Genomic DNA, 15,124 nt, shown 5'->3' with positions numbered 1-15,124 from the left:
GTGGTTTACTTTACTTCCTGTTTTTGACTACTATGGTCTATGTTGTATGCATACCCCAATTACATTGCACGTATCATATCACATTTTTGGCATGTACACACACACAAACAGTGTATTTGAGTAAACATTTTTGTTTCCATGGTATTAGATCGTTTTACAGTACAAACGGTACAAAAGCGAGTCAGCAATGATGGGATCATATAATCTTAATTTAAATCAAACAGTTATGGATGCACATTCTGTTATTTGATTGCACAAGATAATAAGATTATTATTACATTCTGTGTTTCACAGCCAACAAAGCACAATCAATAATTCAAAAAGGGTGTGAAACATTAAATTACAAAAGCTCAGCATCGTCAGTCATATAGTGAGGAGATTAGTCAGCACTTGATATTGTACTACACAGGTTGCAAGCTCATGAAACCATTACTGTTATCAGACGTGACGGCACTCAAAAGAGTACATTCAAGTCATGGATGTGCAACACCCTAAAGTCAGAGTTTTAACTCGTGGTGAGTGCATGACACAAAACGTTCACACCAAGGTCACAAACAAATCCTTATTAGTTGTAGACAAAATTCTCTAAAAACACATTTTGTTTGGTTTGCATTCAGCCTCGGCATGCTGCAGATTTACACGTTCTGAGGACTTGGTCGTCCAATTTCAGCCCTTTTCCCACTTGTATCTTAGAGGAGGAGGCTGGTGTCCTTCTGTATTTCTTTTAAGGTCAACAAATCCAATGCACATGATGATATCATAAACTTTAACTTAAGCAGAGGTCAAATAAACTTGAATGAAAACACCCGCGCAGGTGCCTTTAAAGTATTGACCAGCTCTTATTATAGAGCTTATATTTTTGCACCAATCTTTAGAGTTGCAGGCAGATGGGGTGGGATGTCTGTGCTGTGGCATCTGCAGATGTAAAGAAAACACTGTTCACATCAGTTTTCTGTGTGGCGCCCCTTGCTGTGAGAGGGGAAGTGTATCCGCTTTAAATTGCCCTCCTGAGCTCCTCTGGGATGAACTAGTTTGAAATGTTCTTCTAGTGTCTAGTGGCCTGGAATACGGATCGCTGCGTACTCTGAACTCTCCTCCCTCGGGATCCGCGGCCGAGCAGCGGCCCCCGCTGGAGGCTGATGGTTGAGGGCAGCGTACACAACAGAGCTCCCCTCTTCCTGCGCTGTGTTCCTCTGTCTCCCTCTGTTCTCTTTTGTCTTGCTGTAAAGGTGCTGATTGTCTCTCGGTAATGGCAGCTCACTGGGTTGTGGGGGCGGTGTCTTTCTGCGGGTTGATTTCCGAGATGGCGGCGCAGAGGGGCTTCCTCTTGGTGGAGCTTGGAGGCTGGTGCGTGGGAGGGGTTGCTCGACCATGGGGATGGCTATATACTGCTAACAACCAAAAAAGTATATTGTAAGTGTATGTTTGAAGAAAGAATGGCAGGAGGTGGATGTTTGAAGTGGATCCTTGTCTTACCTGATTATCACTTTGGATCTCTTTCTTCGGTTTCCCTGCACAACGACATTTTGGTGTCATACTTATCAAATACTTGCCAGCATTTTGTCTTAGAAAGAGAGAATTCCCCTTTAATGAATAAACAAATCGGAACATCTCACCTTTACACCCTTGCATTGATAAGACAGATATAATGATCACTATGATGACGGATGCCAGGATCCCAGCTGCAGTGTACACGTACGTCCACAGGTTTGTTGGGGGATCAGAACCTGGATTTGTGTTGCCTGTGAGAAAAAGGGGGTTTGACTCAACATGAATGTGTTTATGTCTTTATAGCTAAGTCAGATAGTTTAGTAGTAAGATCTTACCTGTCTCATTCCTCTGTGTACCGTTGGCAGGCTCCTCATGATCTATAAAGCAGTACAGAGTCATACGTCTTCATGATACAAAGACATGGTTTATTTTTCCAGATGAAACCAGAATGTAGCGCTGCGTTTCTTCATGTATTATTCAGCAGCAGTTAGGAGTGTGAGTTGCACAGTGGTAACATGGGTTTCTTGGGTCAATCATAAAAAAACAGTCACACTCACCGAAGACAGAGACGTTGATGTTGTGACTCACAATGAGATCACTGCGACACTGATACACACCTGAGTCGCTCATGAGAATGTTTTGGAAAATCAAATGTGATATCCCATCAGAATGGTTTAATTGTTTCCACTCTGTTCTAATGTGGCTGCCACTGCTGACATCAACAGGGACAGTAGTTTTCTCATTTTTAAACCAGGACACTGTTGGTGTTGAGTTGTTGCAGAAATGAACTGGGCAGTCAATCACAAGGCGCTGCCCGAGGAGAGCTGCATGATGTGTGTTGCGCCGCACCTTAATTGCTGTTTCACAGTTTGAATCTTGACCTGCAGAAGGACAATGACAACAAACACATACAGAACAGGTTAATTCATTCTTACTTGATAGACATTTGAGCTCGAAAATGCTCACTGAGCTAAAAGCTTTTTAAGACCTTTTAAATACGATATATAATGCAATTTAATACCTGTTTGGGTATCACCAGCCCTAAAAAACTGATGATATCGTGTTTTTTCAACACTTTGCAGCAGCAGGTAACAATAATTCTGAATGATATAATTAAGTTGGACCTGGACTCAGATGAGCAGCAGAAAAATGGATGAACGGAAGAAACAGTTTAATATGATTTGATGAAGTTTATTTATCATTTGTTTAGTGACATGGGAAGGAGGAAGCACCATCACAACTCAAGATCTAAAGACCAGTTGTCATATCCAAGAAGTTATGTTATGTTTTTGTCCTGTGTTCATGTGGTCTTGTGACTTCCTGTTTTATTATGAAACCTAACTCTCCTCTCGTTTCAGGCCCTTGACTTCCTGGTGTCCTTCCCGCCTGTCTGATTGTCTACCCCGCCCTGATTGTTTCCACCTGTTCCCCATTACCTCATGTGTATATATAGTCTGCATTTCCCTTTGTCCCGTGCCAGTTTGTCTTGTCCAGTCTGAACCATTCCATGCCACATCTTGTTACCAGGTTTTGCATTTCTTTGTTACTTTGTCTAGTTAAATACCATAGTCTTGCCTCGCTTTATTTTGATACTTTGCCTTGCCTTTTCCTGTCACAGTCATTTTCCTCGTAAGAGTGATTTTTGTTGTCCTCCTTGAGAGCGATCTTTAGTTATTAGAGTATTTTGTGTCTTCCTCTGTAAAGAGTGCTTTATTTTGTTACTTTGTCATTAAAGATTGTTTGTTTTGCACTTTGTCTCCTGAGTCGTGCATTTGGGTTCAAGTCCTAGTTCAGTAGTGACACCAGTACATAAATGCAAGACTTCATACAGCTTGAGTGAAAACATAAAAACTAAACACACTGAAAAAGTGACTCTGTGACATCTGATTTCATGTGGAGTGGAAACTCAATTTGCATGAGAAGGAACTGAGAGTGAACTCCACCAAAAGTTTAGTGTCTCAAGGGGAACTTCAAAACCAAGAATCTGACTTTCACCTGTCACAGCCCATAATGTCTGCTCAGTACGAAAACAGCAGCACTGCTGTCAGTTGAACATTCGGTACGTGTTCCACTGTTCATGAGTGCCTGATGGGGTGAGTGTTCAAAAGTATTTGCAAGTGCTGCATTAAGTTAAAGGACAATTCTGGTATTTTTAAACCTGGGCCCTATTTTAACATGTTTTGGTGTCTAAGTGACTAATACGTACAAAGAGTTTTGGAATTGGCCCTGTATTGGTCCAGATGACCTCAACCAGCAGCCACAAAACAGGCTGCAATTCTAATTCTTGTTATTCTAAGTGTTTGACAACATTATGGAAAGCAGAGAAAAACTTTTCATTGAAGAGAAAGATCCTTATTTTTTTTTTTTTTTTTTGCTTTATCCAAAGCCACCAGACTCCTTTGACAAAAACAGAAATTTGCCCACAATAACAAACAAACTGGATGGAGGCAGCCGTAGACGAGCAACTCCAGTGTTCTGCATGCAAGCTAAAATGACTGTTTTTGTCAAAGGAGTCTGGTGGCTTTGAAGAGAGCGATGACCGATGACACCTTCAGTTCTCTGTTAGAAATGGCTCTCTGGAAAGGTCTACCTCTGAAGGGATCCTTTCCAGAATGTTGTCAGAGACTCAGAATAACAGTCTGAGCCTGTCAGTGGTAAAAATAAGCACATTTAGTGGACGGACTTTGACGGGCTCAGTTGCCCCTGAGGATCACGTTGTAGCCACTTCAAAGGGACAAGGAACATTGAGTGGGTAGACGATCGATTAGGCTAATGAGTACAATCTTATTTTTAAAAATATTTCTGCATCTTTTAGAGTCATATAAAATCTCCGTTTCCATTTTCCAGCTCCCACACATGTGAAACACACCCTCCTGCTGCGGAAGAAATTAACTGAATTTTTTAGCATCTGAAACAGACGTCGTGCAGTTTTTACTTTTTACTGAGTTCTGCAGTTTTTCACGGTGACATTTACATGCTTTTAAAGAGAAGTACATGAGGAATACATAATCACATTTAACATATAATTAGTGATATCCGTTGTGAATTTTACACCAAACTGAGCCACTTGGGAGATGACAAAACCAAATTCATCCTTTTAAAAACTGTGCGAGCTACCTGTGTGCTTTACATTTTAAATCTAAATCCTTTGTTATTATTATTATTACTATCAAACCTCTAACATGTACACAGCACTATGAAGTCCATGACCCTTCCAGAAACGAGGCTACTAGAGAATTTGGATTGTGGTTACTCATAAACTTAAAGAAGCTGAGTAGTCAGTCAAAAAGCCTGATTTTACACATTACAGACCAACAGAGGGAAAAAGGTAACACAACGCAAACACTGAGAAAGCACAATATGCAAAAAATAATAACTTACTGTCAGCGTTTAAGGTGAGAAGCAGCACCGTCAGGACGCACACATGCAGGATGGTCCAGCAGTGGTTCGGCCTCATGATGGGAACGCTCAGAAAACCTGCCGTCATCTTCCAGTCACAGCCAATCCAAGCGGGAAATGTTCCTCCGAGCACATTGTTATTTGGTTAAAAAACAAACAAACATGAGTTCTGCATCTGAGGATGGAGATATGTAATCTACATACTGCTTCCTCTTTCTGTTCTCTGTTCACTCCGTACCAACATCTGCCTCTTTCCCCTTTAAAGTAGGGTTGCTGAGAGCAGTGGAGGGAAGTGAAGGTCGGTGGGTGGTCTTGCTTCTGCACGACTTGCAGATCCAATGAAGTCAAACATCTCAGATTAGGGGGTTCCCGCAGTTTCGGGTGCAGACCCTGCTATGATAGAGCGGCTACGAAGACCTCATGATTTACGACAGTCTCTCTCACTTGCAGAACTTTTCATTTCCGAGTCTTGTTTCAGTCTTTGCACCTTGACATCAGCTTCATCACTTCTTGGTTGACTTCCTCTAACCTCTCCTTTCCTTTCATCTTCACCATCTGCGACTCCTGCAAACTTGTGCGGCCTTGTGCACAGCAGTGTGTTGACATTTGTGTGTGTGTGTGTGTGTTTCCTTTCAGGCGACACCATCAGCCTGTGGACTGCTGATCTGTCAGTGATTTAGCCTCATTCAGGTATGGAAGCACCGCTCCGCCAACTGTGCACATGAAGTTATATTTGTCACAGAGAGAAGTATTTCGCCTGTGAAGACAGTTGTGCAGTGTCTTCTGTGGCTCTAGAGGGAGCTCTCGAAGTTCTGAAAGAATAATCATGAATGAATTGTGAAGAGATACAACTGAGTTGCATTAAGGGAAACATTGGATCCAGTGTTTTGGAGGCTTGACTTAAAGGTACAAGGTGTAAGGTATGGCCACCTGTTGAAAGTCACTCCAAACAAAAAAGGAGCAGCACATCACCAGAGTAACCACTTTGCTGTAGCAGCTGTAGCTAATAACCAGTTATCTTAATTAGCCATGCAGCTAATGGCCCTATTAGCTGACCTATTGAATTCTGAAGGTGTATGTTGTATTTTTCTGTGCAATAAGCAAAAAGATTTAAGAATATTTACTTTCTTGACATTTTGTGAGTTTATTTTGTTCATGTATTTGACTGAAAAAGCGACTTGCCGCTCACATACACCTTCCAGCCAAAACTATGGAGATGAGGCTGAACTATATAAGCACAGTGAAGGGGAAGTAGCAAAATGGAAAAACACTCCGATAAAAGTGTTGCATTCAAAATTGCAAATAAATACAAGTATCAGCATTAGGAATCTGTTGGCCCACTTCAGTGTCCAGTGTGAAAGCAGTAATTCTTAAACTTTTAAGGAGTCGTAATACTCCAGTATAATACTAGTACTCGTACTTGATGTACTTAGTTACTTTTATGAAACACATCAGGGCAGATGATTAAAGTGTAAAAGTGAAAACAAAACCGAGTATCTGTAGCGATATATGTATCGATGAGACAAGCAGAGTTATTTAAAGTAAGCAGAAAATCAGTGTTAATGAGGAATAAATCTGACACTTCTGTCGCAACAGCGCGAGTATGTGGCGTTCAGAGTCAGTGCAAGTTGTCGGGTGGTAACGACTGCGCAAGCGCACTCCCTTTACGTGATGACGTACATTAGAACGTCTCCGACGAGTCGAAAATGGCGGAGTACCTGGCATCCATTTTCGGCACAGAGAAAGACAAGTAAGTTTTATTTAATATGTGTTGTATTTCGCGTCTAAAGTATGGGTTTTATACAAAGCCTACTCGCAGTGGTTCTTCTTCGTCACCAGCGGGGCTCAGTTTGTAGCCGCACCTCTGCTGAATGTCTTATTCAAGCTTACATTAGCAACCCGAAGCTAACGCTCAGCTAACGCATTGAATGAAACTCAGGGAGGCACCTTAGCTTACCTGCAGGTACTGTATGTTGTTGGTTTGCTTCAAAGTGTGTCGTTTTGCAAAATGCCGATTAGTTTGTTCGTACAAACGCATTGGAAGATTACTTTGTGGGTAGCTAGGTAACATATATCCTGGTTAATTATTAAGCTTGTTAGCAGAGTAATTGCCTGGTCAGGCGGGTTGTTTTGTTCCGTTTCACCGGTGTAGTGCAGCAAAAGACTCCCTACGCTTTCGTGACAAATAAAGTGTTTGTAGGTTGCAATAATTCATAATCGCGATATGTTTATTGTGCAGTTATTACATTAATTTGACAATTTTTCGTAGTAAGATTATTGTAGCCGTTCGTCGCATATCAAAGTGGTTAAGAAAGACAGGCAGAGGCATTTGCCTCCTTTTCATTCATTCAACTAAGTGGAAATACAATAAGATTTATCACATCACTAGTTCCAAACAATATCTCTATCATGTTAACAGTATGTTAATAAATTGCCCTAATCGAACACTTGCTTGAAATAGTTCAATAGGTGCGTAAATAGGTGTTTCAAGAATAAGTCTCCCGATAATCTTTGTGTTTGTACTGTAAAAAAATCCCACGAGAAGACTAAAACTAACAGTGAGTTGTTAGTTGTCTGTGTATCCAATGCATGATCCAACAGTCCAATTGTTTAAAAACGATCAAAAAACCACATGAGTGAGCCACGGTGTTAGCCATGCTCCTGGATTGTGATGGACATGGGAACTGTATTATCCTTTTATTTATTTAATTGAGTCAATCCCACTTGCACTGTCCTGGTGCCCCAAATACTCACTCGTGGACAAAATCTGTTGTTGAAAATAGTCCCCAGAAATACATCATTTAATTTCAGCTTTAATAACGTTTTCTAAACACAGCCATGTGCAACCGTTTGAGGAAATTTCATGGAAAATGAACAACATATTTTTTACCTGTCAGGAGCAAATGGAAGCTTGGAAAGTATTAGACGGACTGACACATTGTTGTAGTGCAGCAACTGATTACTTTCACTGTTAATTAGTCTGTTGATTTATTCTTGATTAATCACTTAGTTGTTTGTTCTATAAAATGTTTACTGTCAAAGAAAGGCTCGAATCTGAGAAATCTGATTTTTTTTTATTACTTAAGCAGATTTAATCAGTTATTAAAATATTGGCATTTAATATGATAATTGATCATTAATTGATAATCTACATTATTGTTTTTTTGTTTGTTTTTTTGGCCTTTTCGTGGAATTTGTTGACAGTTTCAAAGATTTCCATTATTGCCAGTCTTAGCCTGCGCCAAATCCTTTGAAACAGAAATAAACCGTGAGTGTGATGACTAATTTCTCTTTTCCAGGGTCAATTGTTCCTTCTATTTTAAAATTGGAGCTTGCAGACATGGAGACCGCTGCTCGAGATTGCACAACAAACCAACCTTCAGCCAGGTAAGGCTTTTGTAATGGCTTACACGTGCACGCTTGACATATCACTGCTAATTGTAAACTAAATGCATTAATTTAGCATAGTACCTATTTATTTTTATTTTTTTTAATGCTAACTTTTGCATGAGTACTTTGTGTAGACACTGATCTCCTGAATCTATTCCAACCCTGTGTGAATACTTGGTCGAACAGTTGTATTTTAGAGCTAATGCTAAAGTTGTAAACTTCTCTAATATCACAGTTTGTTCTTTTTCCAATGAAATTATGACTTTTTAACAGTCTTTGTTTGGTGGCTGAGGGTGGTTTACAGAGGTAACTCTGAAAGAGAATCATCTTATGTGTACAAATGGGAAAAGAATGGCACACAAATGCTGACTTGCTGCAACCCAGACTGGTTTACACTTTAGGTGGATGTCAAGGGGTGATATAGTTAAGTCTAACCCAGGTCTGGACTACGAGTAAATAATCATAACAGTTATCGCTTTCTTTTCAGCTTCAGATGTGCCTGCATGACTATGAAAAATGTGTAAACAAGCTAAATAGCAGACAACGACAATCCTTCCTGACCACACATACTTTTGTTCTTTCCCCGGCAGACCATCTTGATCCAAAACATCTACCGCAATCCCCAGAACAGTGCACAGACAGCTGACGCTTCTCGCTGTAAGTTGAAAATGTGTCAGCGACCTCCCTCTCTGTTTGCGTAAAGTGGCGCTCACATTTAGCAACAGAGGCACAGTACTGCTTCAGCCCTGCTAGCTGGAGACCCAGTTGGGACCCCGTTATCTCTCAAGTATCCCAAACCAAATATTCAGTTTGTCAACAACCAACAAAAAGCACAAACAGCTGCTTCTGATGCTGTTTTGCAACCTTGTGTAGCTGAGTTGTCACATGACTCACTGTGCAGTCAGTACGTATCTGAACAGTGGTGCCAAAACACAAACAAAACAAACCGTACTGACAGACTGTGCTGATTATGGTGGAATACTTTGAACTGTGTGTTGTTCAGTCTAGTAGAGTTGAAGCAGTACCTGTCATACAGGTAAGTGTGTTGTGCATATTTGAGTGATACAGGCAGTGAATTTTAAAGCATTGCATCAACTCTGCCATTGATAGAAGAGAGATTTTGTGTCACTTTAGCATCACATGTGTTGATACACACTGTTGATCCGGTCAGAAGTCTTTTATCAGCACCCTCATTGGGACAAGAGGCTTGATCTAAAATGACCTCTTCTGTTAGAAACAATATTGGAATATTATTGGCACCTGTGGACAAATCAATTGTTGTTTTAGTCTTGGTTATAATTTGACTAATCTTATAATGACTCTTTTGTGCAAATGTGGTTTCATGCATCTGCACACCACAGTTTACGACAATTTGGAGTCCTTAACGTTTTTGGAAACCGCTTAAGGTCATTCATTTCCACTCAGCACTTATTTACAGAAACAACTCTGAAGACATTTATTCATTGTGACTAGAAACGTACAGTTGTGTTTTTGCAAGGCTGTGTGTCCGGGTGCAAAACAATCAGTGAATGGACAAAAGTCGACGTCCTACAACTTTTCAGCTTGTATAAAAACGCATGACTTCTGGACCAACCAAGCTAAACTAAACGAATATATTTCTGCCATAGTCTCAAATATAAAATGGGAATTCAAATAGGAAAAACTCAAAGCGGGGGGAGGCAGCAAATATCTCAATACGTGACAAACTTTGTAAAATGATCTGTAAAATCTAAAGCAGTGAGGGGTGCAGGAAATGAGCTTCACCTCCATTGAATGACAGAGTGGCCGTTTCCGAGGTCTTGAATGCAGCTTTAATCGTCACATAATAAGCTGGAGCTCAGGAGATGTAATAACTAAAGATTTACTGGCAGACAAGTTTCTAATCACATTTTTTTTCCTTCCCCAGCTCTTTATTTTGGTTGATTTATGTCACAGAAGTTTACGTTTTGTATTTCAGACCATTTCCCTCTTGAACATTTACCTTCATAACCTTCAAAACTCTGCCCAGTCTGCTGATGGTTTACACTGTAAGTCCTCCCTTCATCTGCAGGACCTTCCAGCACCGACTGCACTGAATTTACTGTATCACACCTCCCCACATAAATTTGGCTGAGTGTAGGAACATGTCCTCTGGGGTTGTCTAACACATCACATCATTTCCTGGAGATAGAAAAACAGGCCACATGCTGTTTTGCATATTTCTGTGTCCTAACTCAACCTACCTGAGTCAGTGACGTACCAGATCAGTTGGTATCAGATCCTTCATTTTGCTGATGTGAAACAGATGTGATAGACCTGAAAGCTACAATTAACTTACTGTTTCTGTGTTCTTTGCTTGAGACACTTTTCACACCGAGCCCACAATTTATATTCTTCTGGCTCACTCATACTAGCCGGGGGTTGTCAGGCAGAAGTTGAAGAGTTAACTTGAAAGCATCATGACACGGCTTCCTGAACATCATGTCCGTGAAGTTACACAAACAGTTTTGCAAAGCAGGCAAAAAAAAAAAAAAAAAAAAAAAACACTGGCAAATAATTAAAAAGTAAAGTTAAACCCCACAAACCAGGAGAAGGCTGAGAGGGGTGAGCTCTGGCTTCACCTTGCTTCTGTGAAATAGGTTGAAGTGCCTGTTTAAGCTGAAAGGCATGAAAGAGAGAAGACTGTTTCCAGTAACAAATGACACACAGAATCTTTACCTTTTGATCCATGTTTACAGGGTGTAGCTATTATCGCAAGTGGTTTCATGTAATGTTGCTACTGTTAGATAGTTAAAAGCTAAAGGTTTTCCACAGTCCATTTGATGACTGTCTTCTACCACCAGTGTCCATGTGGCTTTGCCTTGACTCTGTCCTTGTTGACATTTTGTAGGCGCCGTCAGCGATGTGGAAATGCAGGAGCACTATGATGAGTTCTTTGAGGTGAGTGACCCTCTGTGCCAATGTCTCATCTTTATACCGCATGCGCATGACGTGACGCCTCACCTGTGTTATCTTCCATTTGACATTGCCAAGATTTATACAGTTTGTGGTGAAGCAAGAATCATTTACGAGCCAATATTGACACAGCAGCAGTGGCAGTCATTTAAAAAAGAAAGAAAGTTGCCATTTTCTTCATTTTATTTCCTCTTTTACTTAATTGTGACCTTGGCTATGCTGAATATGAGGCTAAGATGGTTCTAGGTAATAATCCGGATACACATCTGAAGCTCTACGTGCTCTTGTTGAGATAAGATGGTAGCAGTTTGTTAACATTTCTCAGCTGCTTTTGAAAATCAAAGGAATGTAATGAAACACTCTGCAAACCTTCAATACCCAACTCATGTCTAATCATTACCACCAGTGTATAATCGAACTCTCACTCTGAAGAGAAAAAATGTTTTAGAGGGGGGAGTGGGGAGGCAAAAAATATCCTCACAATAGTTTAATTGTGTTATATGTGTGAACCACAGAATTATTATTCCCATCTCCTCATCGGCACTAAATCAACACCATCCAAAACAACAACTCCTCTATCTCCCCCTCCCCACAGGTTAAGAGTCTGGGTGTCATCCTCGACAGCACTCTGTCTTTCAAATCGCACATCAATAATGTTATCCGGTCTACTTACTTCCACCTACGCAACATTAATCGCCTTCGCCCCTCCTTACCTGTCAGCTCTCCTCCACGTCCACACCCCCTCTCGCTCCCTCAGATCTTCCTCTACTATTAACTTGTCTGTCCTCTCCGCCCGTCTCACCACAATGGGGAGCAGAGCATTCAGCCGCTCCGCTCCCCGGCTCTGGAACTCATTACCACCCGAAATTAAAAACATTGATTCATTTTCCCGTTTTAAATCCACACTCAAAACTCACCTGTTCAGACTCGCTGATCCCACATGAGGTCAAATGGTCAGTCTGATTTTACACTAATTTGTTCTATCACTTGTTTATTTTATTTCGTTGTATTTTATCGTATTGTTGTTTGATATTTCTTGTGATCTAAAGTGTCCTTGAGTGTCCTGAAAGGCGCTTTTAACAAATAAAATGTATTATTATTATTATCTTACATCTAAACATGACCTCCAACCAGGAAACTAGCTAACCAGTTTCACGAGAGAGAAGAACCTGCTGGACAGCTTTTCCTTTCTTATTTCCCCACACAGGAGGTCTTCACAGAGATGGAGGAGAAGTATGGCGAGGTGGAGGAGATGAACGTGTGCGATAACTTGGGCGACCACCTTGTCGGCAATGTCTACGTTAAGGTTGGTGGTGGATCGAGATGTGTTTACGAGAGAGGTGGCGCCGATACAAATGGGATCATGAAGACGCAGCTCATGAAGGGGCTTCAAAACAGAGCCATGTTCCACAACTTCACGTCAAACACTGACACATTTATTTCTAAGTTAACGTTTTTCCTCTTGCTTGGCCCATTTGATCGTTTAATCATTTGTCATCATTAATGCATTGTTATTAATTCAAATTTGTTCATTTTCATCAGATTAGTCGTTATTAGTTATCCTCAGCCATCCTTAGTAATCATACTCACGTGCATCCTCTGTGTGTAGTTTCGCCGTGAGGAGGATGCAGAGAAAGCAGTCATGGACCTGAACAACCGCTGGTTCAACGGCCAACCCATTCACGCAGAGCTCTCCCCCGTCACTGACTTCAGAGAAGCTTGCTGCCGCCAGTATGAAATGGGGTGAGTAGCACCTGCTCAACTGAAGAATACCCATTAATGTATAAGAATGAAGTGTGCTGGTTTAAATTGAAGAAATCCTTGTCAACACAACGAATTCCTTGAAAATGTGTAATGCAACAGTACTGTGTTCCAGAAAATATTGAAATGAGTATCTGGAAATTTTAAGTTGGTCCAGGGCTGAGCTGTTTAGTGAGACCCTTCTCCTAATTTTAGCCCCAGAATCCAAGCAGAGGACTTCTGATTTTGCACATGGTCTCTGTGACAAGCAGGCGTTGGGTAGTTTTGCAACATTTTCAATAACGGGGTCTGAATATATGAGTGTGAGCTGTTGGACAATCCAAGATAAAACTAAACTGCAGCAAAGGCCGGATTACCAGCTGGGAAAGGACGGCAACTGGGGCTGTAGCACTGGAGGGGCCTCAAGCTCCAGGCTCACTGCATGTTAACCGGTTCACGCTAATTTAATTGAAATCTTATTTGGGTATGTGCCATTGAAGCACAGTATCAACTGTCATGATAAGGACTTTAAGGTGGTTTAGGTCTTTAGTCTCCCACCTCAAACTTTGTCTTTATATGTTGCATGATTCCTTATTTATTGCACAGCACAGTACACCACAAGCGAGCACAGAAAACCTGTATACACTGCAGAAAACCTGTATACACTGCAGAGAAGGTTGAACATGGGGTACATTTTTCCCCAGAGGACCTTGAGCAGGTACATCATGCCATGCCAACAGCAAGATAAACCTTCAGTTTCCTCTGCATCCAGTTTACTCGTGTCCTTCAGAAAAGCACTGAAAGTATACCAGCTGCATGTGCGCTGTGTGAATTATCACCTTTTCTTTTAAATGCAAAAACAAACTGTCCTTGCACAGTGGGAGGAAATTTCTGATCCCCTCCTTTGTGAACCTCTCATCTCGGTGTTTTTCCATTGGCTCGCGTGTTGTTTGCTCTCCCAGTGATAGGACGAACTTCCTGGGGGTAGGAGGGGTAGAGGGGGAATACAGATCAGATGTTCTACTTGATGGGCTGGCATGCTCCTCTGCATGTGTTTACAAAGAGCCTGGCACTTCTCCACTAAATGCAAGTCCAGCAATTTTTAACCCGTTATGTATACTGTCTTCCTGCAGTGAGTGCACCAGAGGTGGCTTCTGCAACTTCATGCACCTGAAACCCATATCACGGGAACTTCGAAGGGAGTTGTACGGCCGCCGCAGGAAAAGGTATTGAAATCTTAAAAGGGAAGCATTAATGTTCAAAGATCAGTTAGAATTTGTAAATTAATCTTTTTTTGTCTCCGCCAGGCACCGCTCCCGCTCGCGCTCCCGGGAACGACGCTCCCGCTCCAGGGACCGACGGCGGGACCGCGAGAGGCGGAGGTCGAGGGACCGAGAGCGCTCTGGGAGATTCTGAAGGAAGCCAAGACTGACCCAATGTCCTACCAAATCCCTCCCCTTTCACCCCAGCAGTGATGACAAAGTTATTTTCTTTTTTGGTGAATTGTTCGAAGTGTTTTTCTTTTATTCCCTTTTTTTAAGACGAGCTTGTGTCGCTTTCTCAATAAAACAGATTTGTAACTCTGCACTGGCACCACTTGCTTTTATGAACATCATCTTACTTATGTAAGGAAAGTGCTGACTATTTGTGGAAAACAGTTTTAGTTAATTGGTGAGGCCTTATGGCAAGAAGTTGCACAGGTTTATAGTTGAGGAGTGAAAGATTTGAAGGCATATCTTTCTTTCTTTATGAGTGCTTTAAATATTTCTGAAGCAGGCTCATATCTAATGTTGTAGTCTGCCAAACTTAAGATCTATCAGTATTAATGTCTAATTGTTCCTGGAAGTTTTTTATTGTTGAAATTTCTAATGACTCACCAGCTACTTTATTATACTGATGATAAAAATAGTGGGGAGCTATTTTTCTGATGACCAACAATCCATTTTTAGTCCTGTCACACCTCTTTATTGCTCTTAAACGTAGGATAATCTTTAACTTTAAGTCATATATGCCTAAATGATTGCCATGCCATTAATAAAAGAGCTTTGATTCACTTGTAGCCTCATTCAAAGAAGCAGAATCTTGAGATTTAAATGGAAGATCAGGAATCCAGTTCATAATAGGTGGATGCATATATATTTCTGCAGAAGTATTTTATGCTTGTAAAACA

General features: G+C 41.1%; 2 protein-coding genes across 3 annotated transcripts; one reads left to right on the top strand and one right to left on the bottom strand.

The window, feature by feature from the left end:
* Window positions 1–19: 19 nt before the first annotated feature.
* On the bottom strand, window positions 20–5,357 carry LOC121627201 (B- and T-lymphocyte attenuator-like). Of its 2 annotated transcripts, none has more exons than XM_041965957.1 (6): window positions 4,873–5,357; window positions 2,049–2,372; window positions 1,827–1,868; window positions 1,617–1,742; window positions 1,477–1,511; window positions 20–1,388 (listed from the first exon to the last, which is right to left on the bottom strand). In XM_041965957.1, the coding sequence occupies exons 1-6, from the start codon at window positions 4,976–4,978 to the stop codon at window positions 1,053–1,055; spliced, it is 969 nt and encodes a 322-aa protein (XP_041821891.1). In that variant the 5' UTR covers window positions 4,979–5,357; the 3' UTR covers window positions 20–1,052. The 2 variants fall into 2 exon arrangements, with proteins under 2 accessions (XP_041821891.1, XP_041821890.1); XM_041965956.1 differs by having other exon boundaries at window positions 20–1,391; window positions 4,873–5,356.
* Window positions 5,358–6,516: 1,159 nt separating this feature from the next.
* Window positions 6,517–14,539, top strand: LOC121627202 (splicing factor U2AF 35 kDa subunit-like). Its single transcript, XM_041965958.1, has 8 exons — window positions 6,517–6,640; window positions 8,190–8,277; window positions 8,871–8,937; window positions 11,150–11,199; window positions 12,422–12,520; window positions 12,824–12,957; window positions 14,088–14,180; window positions 14,262–14,539. The coding sequence occupies exons 1-8, from the start codon at window positions 6,597–6,599 to the stop codon at window positions 14,368–14,370; spliced, it is 684 nt and encodes a 227-aa protein (XP_041821892.1). The 5' UTR covers window positions 6,517–6,596; the 3' UTR covers window positions 14,371–14,539.
* The last annotated feature ends 585 nt before the right edge of the window (window positions 14,540–15,124 follow it).

Source organism: Chelmon rostratus, chromosome 24 (genome assembly GCF_017976325.1).
Source record: "Chelmon rostratus isolate fCheRos1 chromosome 24, fCheRos1.pri, whole genome shotgun sequence".
Lineage (NCBI taxonomy): Eukaryota > Metazoa > Chordata > Actinopteri > Chaetodontiformes > Chaetodontidae > Chelmon > Chelmon rostratus.
Note: the sequence above shows the minus strand (reverse complement) of the source record. Positions and strands in the feature narration are given on the sequence as shown.